The sequence below is a fragment of the Pongo abelii genome, chromosome 1 (genome assembly GCF_028885655.2).
Source record: "Pongo abelii isolate AG06213 chromosome 1, NHGRI_mPonAbe1-v2.0_pri, whole genome shotgun sequence".
Lineage (NCBI taxonomy): Eukaryota > Metazoa > Chordata > Mammalia > Primates > Hominidae > Pongo > Pongo abelii.
Window position 1 is genome coordinate 76,450,432 of NC_071985.2, and position 14,083 is coordinate 76,464,514.

At 38.2% G+C, this 14,083-nt stretch overlaps 1 protein-coding gene and 1 long non-coding RNA gene across 4 annotated transcripts in view; one reads left to right on the top strand and one right to left on the bottom strand.

Annotated features, from left to right (window-relative positions):
* Window positions 1–14,083, bottom strand: part of LOC129048791 (uncharacterized) — a 116,825-nt gene that overhangs the window by 23,363 nt on the left and 79,379 nt on the right. The gene's annotated exons all lie outside the window — the stretch shown is intronic.
* Window positions 1–14,083, top strand: part of SLC9C2 (solute carrier family 9 member C2 (putative)) — a 111,483-nt gene that overhangs the window by 22,531 nt on the left and 74,869 nt on the right. The window contains exons 5-8 of the mRNA XM_024239952.3: window positions 2,888–3,004; window positions 4,508–4,669; window positions 9,761–9,860; window positions 13,183–13,326. Coding sequence (XP_024095720.2) covers window positions 2,888–3,004; window positions 4,508–4,669; window positions 9,761–9,860; window positions 13,183–13,326 — 523 coding nt within the window. The remainder of the gene's footprint in view (window positions 1–2,887; window positions 3,005–4,507; window positions 4,670–9,760; window positions 9,861–13,182; window positions 13,327–14,083) is intronic.

Consider the following 14,083-nt stretch of genomic DNA (forward strand, 5'->3'; position numbering starts at 1 on the left):
TAATGGGATTGCTGGGTCAAATGGTCGGGTTTTATTAACACAGCAGTATCAACATGAATGGCTAGATGCTATGGTTTCTGTTTTTGACTCAGAAATATTTTCCTAACCAATTTTAAAGTATCAGTTGTATTTAGTGGAAATATACTACCTTATGATTAGAGTGAGAAACCTCCAACCTTTCCAGCTTGTGATATTCTTATTTTCACACTCCTAGCTGGGAAAACATAGGGTTTTAGGCACTTTTGGAGGTTCTGTTCTAAATTGTTACGAGGTAGATACATTTCTCAAAGACTCTGATCCTGTTCTCTTTTTTCTCTTTGCTCCCATAAGTACAATTTTTTTCTCTTTCCTTACCTGTGTTATTCTTTCAACCATTTGTATTTACCTCTTGTTTCATTACCTCATTTTGCTTCCTGCTCTCCTTTCTGCACTCTCTTGACTGTAAATGGTTATAATAAACTATAAATGTTATTTATTGCAGTTTCAACATTCAATTTTTTTTTTCAAAAAAAGGAGTACAGTAGAAAGTCTTCTTTTTTTTAATTTTTCTATTTTTTGAGACGGAGTTTCACTCTATACCCCAGGCTGGAGTGCAATGGCACGATCTTGGCTCATGGCAACCTCCGCCCCCTGGGTTTAAGCGATTCTCCTGCCTCAGCCTCCCGAGTAGCTGGGGTTACAGCCATGTGCTGCTACGCCCAGATAATTTTTGTATTTTTTAGTAGAGAGGGGGTTTTGCCATGTTGGCCAGGCTGATCTCGAACTCCTGACCTCAGATGATCCACTCACCTCGGCCTCCCAAAGTGCTGGGATTACAGGCATGAGCCACTGCACCCGGCTGAAAGTCTTCTATTTCTTTAAGACAAAACTAGTGAAGGTATTGGGTTGGCTCTTAATTTTTACATTTTTTTATGTCAGCAACACTCAGGAGGTTAGATGGATTCTGGATCCAGTAGCATTGTCTCCTGATAAGACAAATTTGACTTATTTTTATGGGGAAAGTCACTCTCACTTGTTTTGGGTGTTGGCTGGGCCATCATATTGTCCCTTTGTGTGAATTAGATAAATGGTTCTTTCTTCAAAACAGTTTTCTTTTATTTAATAGTCATAATACATTATTTTTAAAGGAAAAACTATTTTTTGCCAAATGCCTATAATTATAATATACAGAACTACAATTTCTATAATGTTAATAGTGTTTCTTTTGATGAGGTGCCCATCTGCATTGTAAACCTGTACAACCTAAATCTAAAGTGGACTGGCCCAGTCAAAAATGTAGTAGACGTTCATATGTAAGTTAAAAGGAAATTGTCTATCCATTACCTGTTTTAAAAGAGTGTAAGGGCTTAAATAACTTTTATTTTAAAGCAAATCTGGAAGAGGATCTTGTAAAGAAATAAAATATAGAGTGTTAGTATGATCTCAATTGAGTAAAAAGAATCATGTGCTTAGAAAAGGACTTCAACTTCCAAATGGTTATATCTGGGTCATCATAGAATTATAGAAGATTTGTTTTATTCTTTTCTTTTCCAAATTTTACAATGAATATAATTCATTGTGGACTAATATAAATTAGGTCCACATTAAGCCAAAAGAGAAGGTGGAGAGAGCTTGAAGATGTAGCAATAGAAACTGTCTAAAATGAAACACAGAGGGAAAAGGACGAGAAAACATGAACTGAGCATCAGTGTGAGCTGTGGACAACTTCAAATGACCTAATGTATGAGTCCCTGAAAGAAAAGAGAGGGAGGAACAAAAAATTTGAAGAAATCCTGGAGAAAAAGTTTCTAAATTTGATAATAATGAAAGCTACAGATTCAACAAGCTCAATAAACTGCAAGCCCAAGAAATATAAAGAAGACTACACAAAAGCACATAAAAAGCAAATTCCTTAAAACCAATTATAAAGAGAAAATTTTAAAAGCAGTCAGAGACAAAAGTCACATTGTATTTAGAGAAACAAAAATAACGACAACAGACTTAGAATTCTACACTCAGTGAAAATATATTTTGAAAGAGAAGGTAAAATGAAGACTTTCTTAAACATACAAAAACTGAAAGAATTTATCATCTGCAGGCCTGCACTACAAAATTGTTAAAAGTCTTCTAGGCAGAAAGAAGATGATGTTAGATGGAAATTTGGCTGTGGAATTTTATCTACTCAAGCCTCTGGAAATCACAACCAATCTATTTTTTGTTTCTATGTATCTGTCTATCACGGATATTTCATATAAATCAAATCATACAATATGTGGCTTTTGTGTCTGGCTTCTTTCACTTAGTGTAATGTTTTCAAGGTTCAGATTTTAATATGTATCAGTAAGTACTTCATTCCTTTTTGTGGAGGAATAATATTCCATTGTAGGGATATATCACATGTATTTATTCATTTATCAGCTGATAGACATTGAGTTGTTTCCACCTTTTAGCTCTTATGAATACTACTATTATGAATATTTATGTACAAATCTTTGCGTGGACATACATTGTCAATTACCTTGGGTATATACCTAGGAGTAGAATTGCTGGGTCCTATTTTGTACTTATTTCTAAAATGAGGTTATTTTGGAATCTGATTCAGGTTTATTCAAACTAAATGTGGTACCTTGAGAAGTATTTGTCTGATTCTGAAACTCAAGTATGGTTGAGACAATGAACAATACAAGCAGTGCTATCGCCATGTTTCTTTGCCATTGCAAATACAGGAGGCACAATATAGAAATTTAAAAATGGTGATTGTGATTGTCTTACAGACCCATCCCAGTCATAGTTGCCTTGTTCTTTCTCTTTTTTCTTTTCCTGTTCTTTCTCTTCTGTTTCTGCTTCCTGTGCAAGAACATTATTTTCATGTAGCATATTGAGTTATATTTTGTATTTCCTTTTTCAGGCATTTCTAAAATATACATTGATCTCATTAGAGGAGAATCATTGATCATTTGTAGCATCGCATCAATTTTTTTTGGAAATGCTCGGGGCAACAGAATCCACTTTTCTATTTTTAGAGGTAGGAGCATTTTTTTTCTGTATATTTTCTAAAATCATTCTCATTAAAATTAAAATACATTCAAATGTTTTAACTTTGCTGCCTTCTCTATACTTTACTTTTGGGCTGATTACAATGATATATGAAGTAACAAGAAAAAAATCATAGTTGACCATCTGCATCCACGGATTCAACCAACTGCGGATCAAAAATATTCAGAAAAACTCAATAAAAATAACAATACAACAATAAAAATGCAAATTAAAAGGCAATACAGTATAGCTATTTACATAGAGTATTTGCATTGTATTAAGTATTAGAAGTAACCTAGAGATGATTTAAAGTACACAGAAGTATGTGCTGTAGGTTATATGAAAATAATATGCTATTTTATATCCAAGGTTTTGAGAATCTGCAGATTTTGGTATCCAAAGGGGTTCCTGGAACAAATGCCCCATGGATACCCGAAGGAGAACTGCATGTGTGTTCTTGGACATTAAGGGGGAAAGAACATTTAAAAAGTGCTTTAGTTTTTCTCAATATGCATAAATGCATGTGTGCACACATATAGTGTCACAATAGACACATATAGTGTCAGCTTGCTCAGATTTACTTCTTTACTGGATCAATCTGGATCTCAGTGACTGAGTGCTAAGAATTGGCTCGGTTCTGGATTTGCGTCTGAGAGTGAAAGCAGAACATTGTATGCAGGACTGGAGAATCCAGTCCTAGAAGTGACAAGACCCAGATTCCTGCAGCTAAAGCCCACTGGGATATGAAGCTGTTGCCTTGCTAGGTTTCCAGATGTGTTACCAGTAGAAATGAAAAGGGGAAAAAATCACAGTATGAAGGGGGAAAATGTGTTTTTCTGATATACTTTTGTGATAGTCACAAGAGGAAGAAGACACTAAAAGGAGAAATAAATATTAATGAATAAAGAGGGGTTTGCAGTGCTTCTCAATGAGGGAGCTACCGGGCATTGGGGTGGGACAATTTTTGTCATTTAGGACTACCCTGATAGCTACCCACTGACTGCCACTAGTGCCCCCAGTTATTGTGACTAATGAAAATTTCTTATCTTCATTTTCCAATGTCTCCTGGGCTAGAGGCAGGGGTCATAAACTAACTGCAGGTTAGCAGTGACCCTGGGCCTAGTTAGCTTGGTCTTGACATAGTTTATCTAAAAATTTTTAATTTAGATTTTTTTTTGTTTAGACATTCACTCTAAACCCATTTGTCACGAGTTTTTCACATTTATTCTCCTTGCCTTTCTCTTGAGGACATTTGAATCTTCTATCCCTAGATAAGCAAACCTTAAGCTGCAGACTGTAAGGGAAGGTTATTTTGAGAGAGGCTTTTTTACCAGACTTTCACCAGACACTCCTATTTGCTGAAAAATAAGGTCCCCACTCAAAATCTCACAAGCAAACCAAAGTACAAAGACCCGAATGCCATCAGTGAAAGAGACAAAAGTTATAGCTCAAGTTTTTATTTCTTATTTTTTCTTTCTTTCTTTTTTTTTAGATTTACATGTAGGCATTGGACTCAGCTATGACATTTTGGGAAGCATAATATTTGGATATTGGTGTGCAAAAATCATTCGGTGTATATTGGCTGACGTTTTTAGCAATATGCTGACTAATATCATTCTCTGCTTTTCAATGGTGTACATGACTTTCTATATTGGTAAGGCAGAAATAAATGCAAAAATTACTGTCCTTAAAGTAAGCTTTATACACGTTTATTTTTTCCTGATCTTGAATCCAGTTGCTTCTCCTCCTTTTTGTGGCCCCACTGTGTGTCCTGTCATATTATTTTACTTACCTCTAGCTCTTTCCTGGTCTTTTTTAATATCCTTTTTATTTCAACTCCATGTCCAATTTTCTTGCACTGTTCCCTGTGGTTACTCTTTTATTCTTTTTGGACTCTTCATTTGACTTTGTATATAGTCACTGGCATTCCCCAGGCAGAGGAATCAACACTGAGCTCATTTCTGCTCTAACCCTGAGAACAAACCATCTGCAAACTGAGAAGGCTAGGAGAGATGCTCTTGAGGCTTTTCTAGATCAACAGCCTTTAATTCAATGGATGCCAAATTGAGAAGACTGTAGAAATGGCAGCTCTTACTTAGGCTAAGAGTCAGGAAAGGAGAGGTATATTTATTTTTGAAAGAGAAGCAGGAGAGTGAAATAATCACAGGAGTAAGAGTGCTCAGCACTGGCTGACCTTCAGCTAGTTTAGTCCAATGAAATGGAGATTTAAGTGTTTACTGGCCTGACAGAGGTGCCCGGTCCCTAAGAGACATAGTAACTGCGGCCAAATTGTCAAATTCCACTTTTGCTCTCATCTCACACAGTGAAGCAACTTCGGTTCTTGAAAGACCTCAGGTATCAAGAGGTTAATTACTTCTCTTTCACCTCCAGTTACCTAAAAGCGCTGCTTCTTCTGCAGATTAATTGCCACCTGAGGGTTTCTCACTGCCCTGAGTCAGTAAAATTATAGAAAGCATTCACTGAAGGCTCATTTCCTTCAAATTTCTTCATTTTTCCCCTCTCCTATGCTGCTTTTTATAGATGCCTTAAATGTTTGAAGAAAAAAATTTAGTCTATTTTTCTACTAGACTGTGAGTTCCTTGAGGTGGAGGCTCTTAGTCATCTTTTCATTTGTTCTCTTTTCTATGTTTGGAGCTTGCCGTATGCCTGATAGTAATTTAACACATGTTGGTTGAATAAACTGCTACTAGTCCTCAAAGAGTTTTGGAGTTAGGCAGACTTGAGTTCAAATCTGAGCTCTGCAATTTATTAGCTTGGTGACCCTGGAAAATTACTTAACCTCTCTACGGTTCACTTTCCTTATCTTTAAAAGTGGTATGATAGGCTGGGCGCAGTGGTTCATGCCTGTAATCCCAGCACTTTGGGAGGCTGAGGCAGGCAGATCACTTGAGGCCAGGAGTTTGAGACCAGCCTGGCCAATATAGTGAAACCTTGTCTCTACTAAAAGTTCAAAAAATTAGCCAGGTGTGCTGGCACACGCCTGTAATTCCAGCTACTGGGGAGGCTAAGGCACAAGAATCCCTTGTACCCGGGAGGCAGAGGTTGCAATGAGCCAAGATCACGCCATTGCACTTCAGCCTGGGCAACAGAGTGAGACTCTGTCTCAAAAAAAAAAAAAAAAAGTGTTATATCACCTAAGGTATTAAGGGTATTGCCGGCATTAATGAGATAATCTGTCATGTGACTCACTCCTGCTGGTGTGCTGATAGCTCTTGCTGGCTTGCCAGAGCTGATTATCCTCCTGTCTTTCAAACTCTGTTCAAGTGACATTATGTTGAGAGCTCGAAATTGGCCACAGTGAGAGTCTTTACACCATAGAAATTGGAAGACACTGCAACACTGCAACTCAGGGTTCCCTCTACCGCCCCAACCTTCAATTGGGTTTTAAAAAGTTTTTTTCCCTTACTGCCTGTATAATTGCAGAAAAGAGCTGGCTTTAAACATTTACCAGCACATCACTGGGCTCAAGGTAGGGCAGTCAATAAATATGAGTTCCTATTCCCTTTTCCTTCTAAAAAATGGAGATGCTTCCAGTCAATGTGTGGCATCATCCTAACCAGATGTGTATGAATTGAGGGCAGGCAGGTAGGATGGGGTTGCCTGGAGTCTTTTAGCATTATTGCCACATTAGAAGACTCCCATTTCTGACATACAACTTTTCAAGTTGGAATAGGGTTGTTTAGTTAAGCAGTATGAATTCCTTATGCTCATTCAGGTATACAGCCAAAAAGCTGATCAATTCAGCTCAATCCCAATTCAATTCAAATCAAATGTTTACCAAAAATATATTTGAGCATTATGAAGTCTGATTATTTTGTGCTAACTAAACGGCATCATACAACTTTGAAGCTGATTTCTGTGAAGGAGTATAAGTCGCATAGCTGTGGAGAAAAAGGTCCTTAAACAATTGAGACACTTGTGATTTAGATCTTAGGAGGTGGAGATTGCAGAGAACTGAGCCAGGACCTTGGTTCTAGTTTAAGCTCTACCCTCAGTTCCTTCACCTGTAAAATGGGGAGACTGAGTTAGGCAGTGATGGGGTGGTAAATTGGCTCTCTGGGAAGAGAAAAAGCCCCAATTTGCAGTGCTTGTCAATTTTCATGGGATAAATACATCTACTGTGGCTGATTTCAAGGATGGCTTTGGTTAGCAACCTGCTCACAAAGTTACTAAAAAATTAACAATTAACTTTCCTGAGCAGGTACCAGGTCTCTAAGAATCAGCCTTAAAGAGAATGATGATTTTCTCTAGAAATTATGCCTTTGAGATTGTAGCTGTCACCAGCAGAGGGGAAATATCTGTATTTTGGTTGCATTTGTTCAGGTAAGACTTACTGCAGAGTGTGGATGAATGATAGAAGGTAGGAATTTAGCATTAACCACTCAGGCTTAAATACATCCCAGAGTCAGCACTTGTGTGTGCTATATATACTGATTTCAGCCAATAATTCTTTGTAGCTTCAAGGCAGCGCTGTGCTGCTGCTCAGAATGAAAGCTTGCTAGGTAGCCTCCTGTTTTAGGTTGAATTGTGTCCCCCCAAAAGATGTTGAAGTCCTACATTCCAGTACCTGTAAAGGTGACTTTATTTAGAAAGAGGACCTTTGTAGATGACCAAGTTAAGATGCAGTCATTAGGGTGGGTCCTAATCCAGTATGACTGTATCCTTATAAAAAGGGGAAATTTGGACACAGCGACAGATACACATAGAGGGAAGATTATGTGAAGACACAGAGAGAATACCAGCTATAAGCCAAGAATGCCTGAAACTACCAGAAGCTAGGAGAGAGGCCTGGGACAGAATCTCCATCACAGCCCTCAGAAGGAACCAACCCTGCTGATCTTAGACTTCTAGCTCCGGAACTGTGAGACAATACGTTTCTGTGGTTTAAGCCCCCCAGTTTGTGCTATTCAATTATGGCAGTCCCAGGAAACCAATACACCTCTCTCCTCTATTACACTTTCCTCTGCTTCAGGAATTAAAAAACAACCTCAGGCAGTCCTTTACTCATACTTAGTAAGTTCCTGAAAGCAAAGTCAGTAAAAGGCAGTGTTATAAGGAGATGTTCCATAGCCAGAAAGCGAAAATATAGATAAAATTCTCATTTATATATTCTCTAATGTTACATTTCTTTCATGTTGTTTAATTTTGTTCTTTTCCCTGACTAATGAACATACCATCAATTGGCTTAAGTCCAAAAAACATCTGATTGAGGTTGGAGAGTCACCTCTTTGAGTGTTGATGTATAATTCATGAAAGAACATGGGTTCTATAAAAGTGTAGGCTAGAGGCATTCCAAGAGGGATTCTTCCATCCTAGCAAGGAGGAATATTTTATCAAGTGACAGTGTTTAGAATTTTGGGGAGAATGGAGATAATAAAAAGTAGAAGGAGTTTTTGTCATCTTTATAATTGTTTTAAAAGTCTACAAACAATGCATCCCCTTGTTGCCTGTAACTGGGGCTTATCACTTCCACTGTCCCTTCTTTATAAAATTCTAATTATAAAGAATTGGAAATTGAAAGATAGTTTCCCTGTCATCACAGTTTGCGGCACTCCTGGTTTTATTGTCATTGGTTATTTAAAGTAAATTCAGTTAAATAAGTAGATAAAAAGAAGTCTAAAGTGAACTTAAGGGATTAGATAAACCAAAAGAATAGTAAACTCCTCTTTAAATTAATAAACAATATTAATTTACTAAGCAATAAAGTAATAAAAACAATTAACAGCATGATAGTATTATCACTTATTCATTGCTTTAAAAGTGTGGCAAGCATTTTCATGTTTTCTAATTTAATTTTCACAACTGTATGAGTCATAACTATTTTACACCTATTTTATAGTTACAGGGCCACTAATGGAGGAAGGTGAGGTCATGTTCCAAAAGCAACCAGCTCTGCTTTGCCCCAAAGCTCTTCCAATCCTATCTTTCATATTCTTTGTCTTCCTTTCTGTCTGATGGTTTTAATGTGCTATTTGAAGACTCTGCAGCCTAAGACTGCAGAATATTTATGGTATTCAAATATCCTTCAGGTTGGTTTTCCTGCCTCAGACTATTAATACATTTACACATTTGTTTAGAGCCCAACAAATTACAAGTTTAATTAGGGAGGTCTATAGCTGCAAAAGAAAAGCAGGTGTAAGGAACTGGAGTCATCAGAAGCACTGAGCTTGGCTCACAACTCCTGGCACATGTAGTGCAGTATTTCTGAGATGCTTAAAGGACACCTTGAGGGCTGTTGAACTTATTTTCCATTAGCCCTATCCTCAGTGATGGTCTCCAGCAGGACTTGGCAAACTGCGACTCTTGGGCCAAATCTGCCTGTTAGCTAAAAATGGTTTTTACATTTTAAAATGGCACAAAAGAAGAATATTTTGTGGCATATGAAAATTATGTGAAATTCGGACTTCAGTGTCTATAAACCAAGTTTTACTGGACACATCCGTTTACGTATTATCTATGGCTGCTTTTGTACTACAACAGCTGAGTTGAGCCATTGTAACGAGGCTGTATGCATCACAAACACTAAATATTTACTATGTGGCCCTTTATAGAAAAAGTTTGCCAGCCTGAGGTTTACTGGATTAGGTCAATCCCTTGAAGCAACTTTCTAAGAACTACTACTTCTCTTAAGATTCCCACCAATTCTTTATTCAAGATAAAGTGTCTCAGTGTGCAGATATTAATACATTGCATTTGATTCATTTTTTTTTTTTTTTCTCCCCAGTGGAATTTTTAGGAATGTCAGGCACTCTTGCCTTAGCCGCTGTAGGACTGAATTTAGATTCTTTAACTTTTAAACCGAAGATCGAACTTGTAATTACTAAGTAAGTTTCCTATCGTGCCCTTCGATGGATCTCATAGCAGTTTAGTGCATAAGGGGTCTCGCCTTCATGGACACTAGTAAAACTCTTTTTCCATAACATTTCTTTATCTTGAAAATTTTATTTTTGCTATCAGTTATATTTGAAAAGAATTTAAGGTGCCAACAATTATCAGCATTAATTGATACTCCTGTTATGAATGAAGTATCAGTGCCTCAGAAACCATGGTGTTTTTTGTATGTAACCTGACAAAAATTTACTTTGAACCATGGAGATTTAAAGATACATTTTTTCTTTGTTTCCTTCATAATATACCTAAATAACAGTATATTAATGTGGGAAGAGCTGGAAAAGAAGAGTAGCAGAAAGATGTAACATCAACAAAACTCTTACCTACCCTTTACTCCTGGTAATAAATGCCATATGGACATCTCTGGATAGAGGGAAAATCATTTGCCTGTCTGTGCAGAGAAATAAGTTAGCCTTTCTCTGAAAGACTATGATAAATTAGAGAATTGGTTCAGAATTATCGAATACCAAATCATCGTCTAATGTAGAAATTCCCACATCAGATGAAAACAAATGTCGAACTGAGAAAAATAAGCCATAATCTTGAGTTTTCCAATGAAAATTAATTTATTTAATGTAAGGACTATGCATTACTGTGAAATTATGTCCGTTCTACTTTTTTGTTGTTTATAATGTCCTTTCTTTTATGACATTCCAATGATGGAAGATGGTATTTTCTTTTCTACTTGGCAAAATGAAAAAACACGGGCGGCCAGGAACGGTGGCTCACGCCTGTAATCCCAGCACTTTGGGAGGCCGAGGCAGGCGGATCACAAGGTCAGGAGATCAAGACCATCCTGACTAGCATGGTGAAACCCCATCTCTACTAAAAATATAGAAAAAATTAGCCGGGCATGGTGGCAGGCTCCTGTAGTCCCAGCTACTTGGGAGGCTGAGGCAGGAGAATGGCATGAACCCGGGAGGTGGAGCTTGCAGTGAGCCGAGTTCGCACCACTGCACTCCAGCCTGAGTGACAGAGCGAGACTCTGTCTCAAAAAACAAAAACAAACAAACAACAACAACAACAAAAAAACATGGGCACCTAAAACTATTCCAGTTTTGTGTGTATGTGAATGAAACATTACTGTGTTTTTAAATCCAGAAGCTTGGGAATAACCAGTTCATAGAACATCTACTTGGTGTAATGCTCAATTTAGACCGTTTCCTGAGCTCAGTGGTGCTGTCTGTTGACATCATTATAAATTACTTTCTATTCACTCAATTGTTTATTTTTTCACCCATTTGACCAATCCTTTCTTAATGTCTGGTGTGGTCTGGATGTTGCATCTTAGGTCTGGGGCTACGAAAATAAGTCCCTTCTCAGAGGTGCTCCTTGTTAAGTGGCAGACACGTTTATATAAGAAAGTAACAATATGTGTGAATAATTACGTATTTATTCAGGTTCTACTATACACATAATGCATTTTTTAGGTCCTGTGGAGAGATTTGAAAAAAAATTTCTTTTGAGACAGGATCTTGCTTTGCCTTCCAGGCTGAGGGGCAATGGCACTGTCAAAGCTCACTATGGCCTCCACTTCCAGGGCTCAAGCGATCCTCCCACCTCAGCCTCTCAAGTAGCTGGGACTACAGGCATGCACCAGGATACCTGGCTAATTTTTTATATTTTTTGTAGAGATGGGGTTTCACCTTGTTTCCCAGGCTGGTCTTGAACTCCTGGGCTCAAGCAATCTGTCCTCCTCAGCCTCCCAAAGTGCTGGGATTGCAAGCATGAGCCACTGTGCCCACATGACATTTTTTTAAAAGTATTTAACTCAGGCTGGGTGCGGTGGCTAACGCCTGTAATCCCAGTACTTTGGCAGGCCGAGGCAGGTGGATCATGAGGTCAGGAGATCAAGACCATCCTGGCTAACATGGTGAAACCCTGTCTCTACTAAAAATACAAAAAATTAGCCGGGTGTGGTGGCGGGTGCCTGTAGTCCCAGCTACTCAGGAGTCTGAGGCAGGAGAATGGTGTGAACCTGGGAGGTGGAGCTTGCAGTGAGCTGAGATCGTGCCACTTGCACTCCAGCCTGGGTGACAGAGCAAGACTCTGTCTCAAAAAAAAAAAAAAAAAAAAAGTATTTAACTCAGTCAGTTATTCCATGACTTCTGAATTTTTTGAAAACTATGCACTGGGGTTTGAGGTCCCCCACTCAAAGTCTTCCCCAGTAGGGGTTCAGAATCAATTGAATTAAGAGATAGAAATCACTTGGAGAACCAAACTATTTCCTTGATTGGGGTAATGCTGTGTGTATCAAAGAACATGGTTTATGTCTGCAGCTAAAACGAGGCTTCCTTATGCTTCTTTCTGAGCATAAATTTTGAGATCCACCTGTAAGGAGATGGTTTGTGGGGCAGATGCACTTACCCAGTCAGCTGAAAGGGAAAGTCTTAGGAGAGAGAGTCTAGAGGAGGCAGGCCTTGAGATCTGCTTGTGGAAGTCACACTTAGGTCTGACCCAGGCGTGCTACCATATGGAACCATACAGAACAGAACATGTACTCTACTGAGGCCTCAGCCCCCTGCCCTAACCCACGTGCTCTGGTCTACTTAGCAAGAATCTCTGGGGGTGGTTCTGTCAATTTTTAGAATTCAATCTGGGTGATTCTAATGCTTTCTTCTGCTTAAAAACTACGTTAGTGCAGACAGTCAGCACCGTAGGAATTCAGAGCAGGACCACCTCCACCTAGGGTGCTTAAGATGCTTTCATGGACAACATGGGATTAGAGTTAGCCTTACAAGACTTTTAGGAATTCAGTAGACAGGAAAGCAGACAGGAGAGACTTTCAAAGTAAATAGAAGAGTATATGTGAGTCACAGAGGGAGAGGTTGTGCAGAGAGCATTGAGATGATCCTGTTAGCTATTGCAAAGTCAAAGTTACCGAGTTACCTCCTAGTAGCAACTACAACTCCGGGTTTAGCAGTAGCAGGCCCAACAGTTGACATGCTCCCACTGATTCCCAGAGAAATTGATAAATCATCAGCTGGGGGAGGTCCTCATTTTTCTGCTTTGCTCTTATTTTTCTACTGTGAGAAGCAGCCCATGGGTATTGCTGTGATTAAGGTAATGAAAAATATGGAACTGGGTGCTTTTACATCCAACAAAATTCTTTTAAATGTTGACTATAACAGAGATGAAGGCAAGGGCCTCTGCTAAGACAGCATGGTAGATATAAGATATATGATTTTATGTGAAAAGGAAAATATATTTTTAAGATGATTGTTTAAAATGTCATTTCTATTTCATTCATCCTAGGTTCTTAAGAATTTTTTCATCTGTATATGAACATTTAATATATGCTTTCTTTGGCATTGTGATTGGATGTGGAGAACTCAGCCATTATGAATTTTACACTATACCTTTCATATTCATTTTATTTACAACAGTGAATTTGGTAAGGTAAGAATAATATTTTAAAGTTTGTTTACTGAACTTAGATTCTCAAGGCCAGAATTAGAATTAGGAAGCAGTGGCATACAGCAAAAAGGGCTCTGGACATGGAGCCAGGAAACCTGCATTGTTATCAAGGCCTTGACAATAGCTTGCTTGCTGTTCAACTTGGGGTAAGTGTTTATTTTTCAAGATTTTATCCATAAAATGAGAGGGATCGACATCACCCATAAGCTAGATAGAAATGCAAATTCATGGGCCCATCTCAACCTACTGAATCAAATCTCTAAATATGAGATCCAGGAAATAGTTTTAACATGCTCTTCAGGTGGTTTGTATGCATGTTAAAGTTGAGCATCACTGGACCAGATTAATTGCTCTTAACATTTTTGTTGAATTTCACCATAATTTATTATCGTCAATAGCTATGAGAAAGCCACTATCATACTATGCACCAATAGCTGTGATAATGCACTTATCATGTACCGTATGCCATTGATATGAATATCACCTTGTGATGTATGTGTTATTGCATCACTTGACAAACGAAGCCCAGAGAATGTAAAAACCTGCCTAGAGTCACTCAACTCATAAGAGCAAATTTGGGATTTAAACCTGACTCCATGAGCATCCTTATTCTAGAATGCCATTGCCCACTGATGGTAGTTGTGTCTTCCATAAAAATTTATGACAATGTCTCCAAAAACACCGTCATTTTCACTCAGGATGGTGGCCAAGGTAGCTTGTCTTATAGTATGTTCCCAGG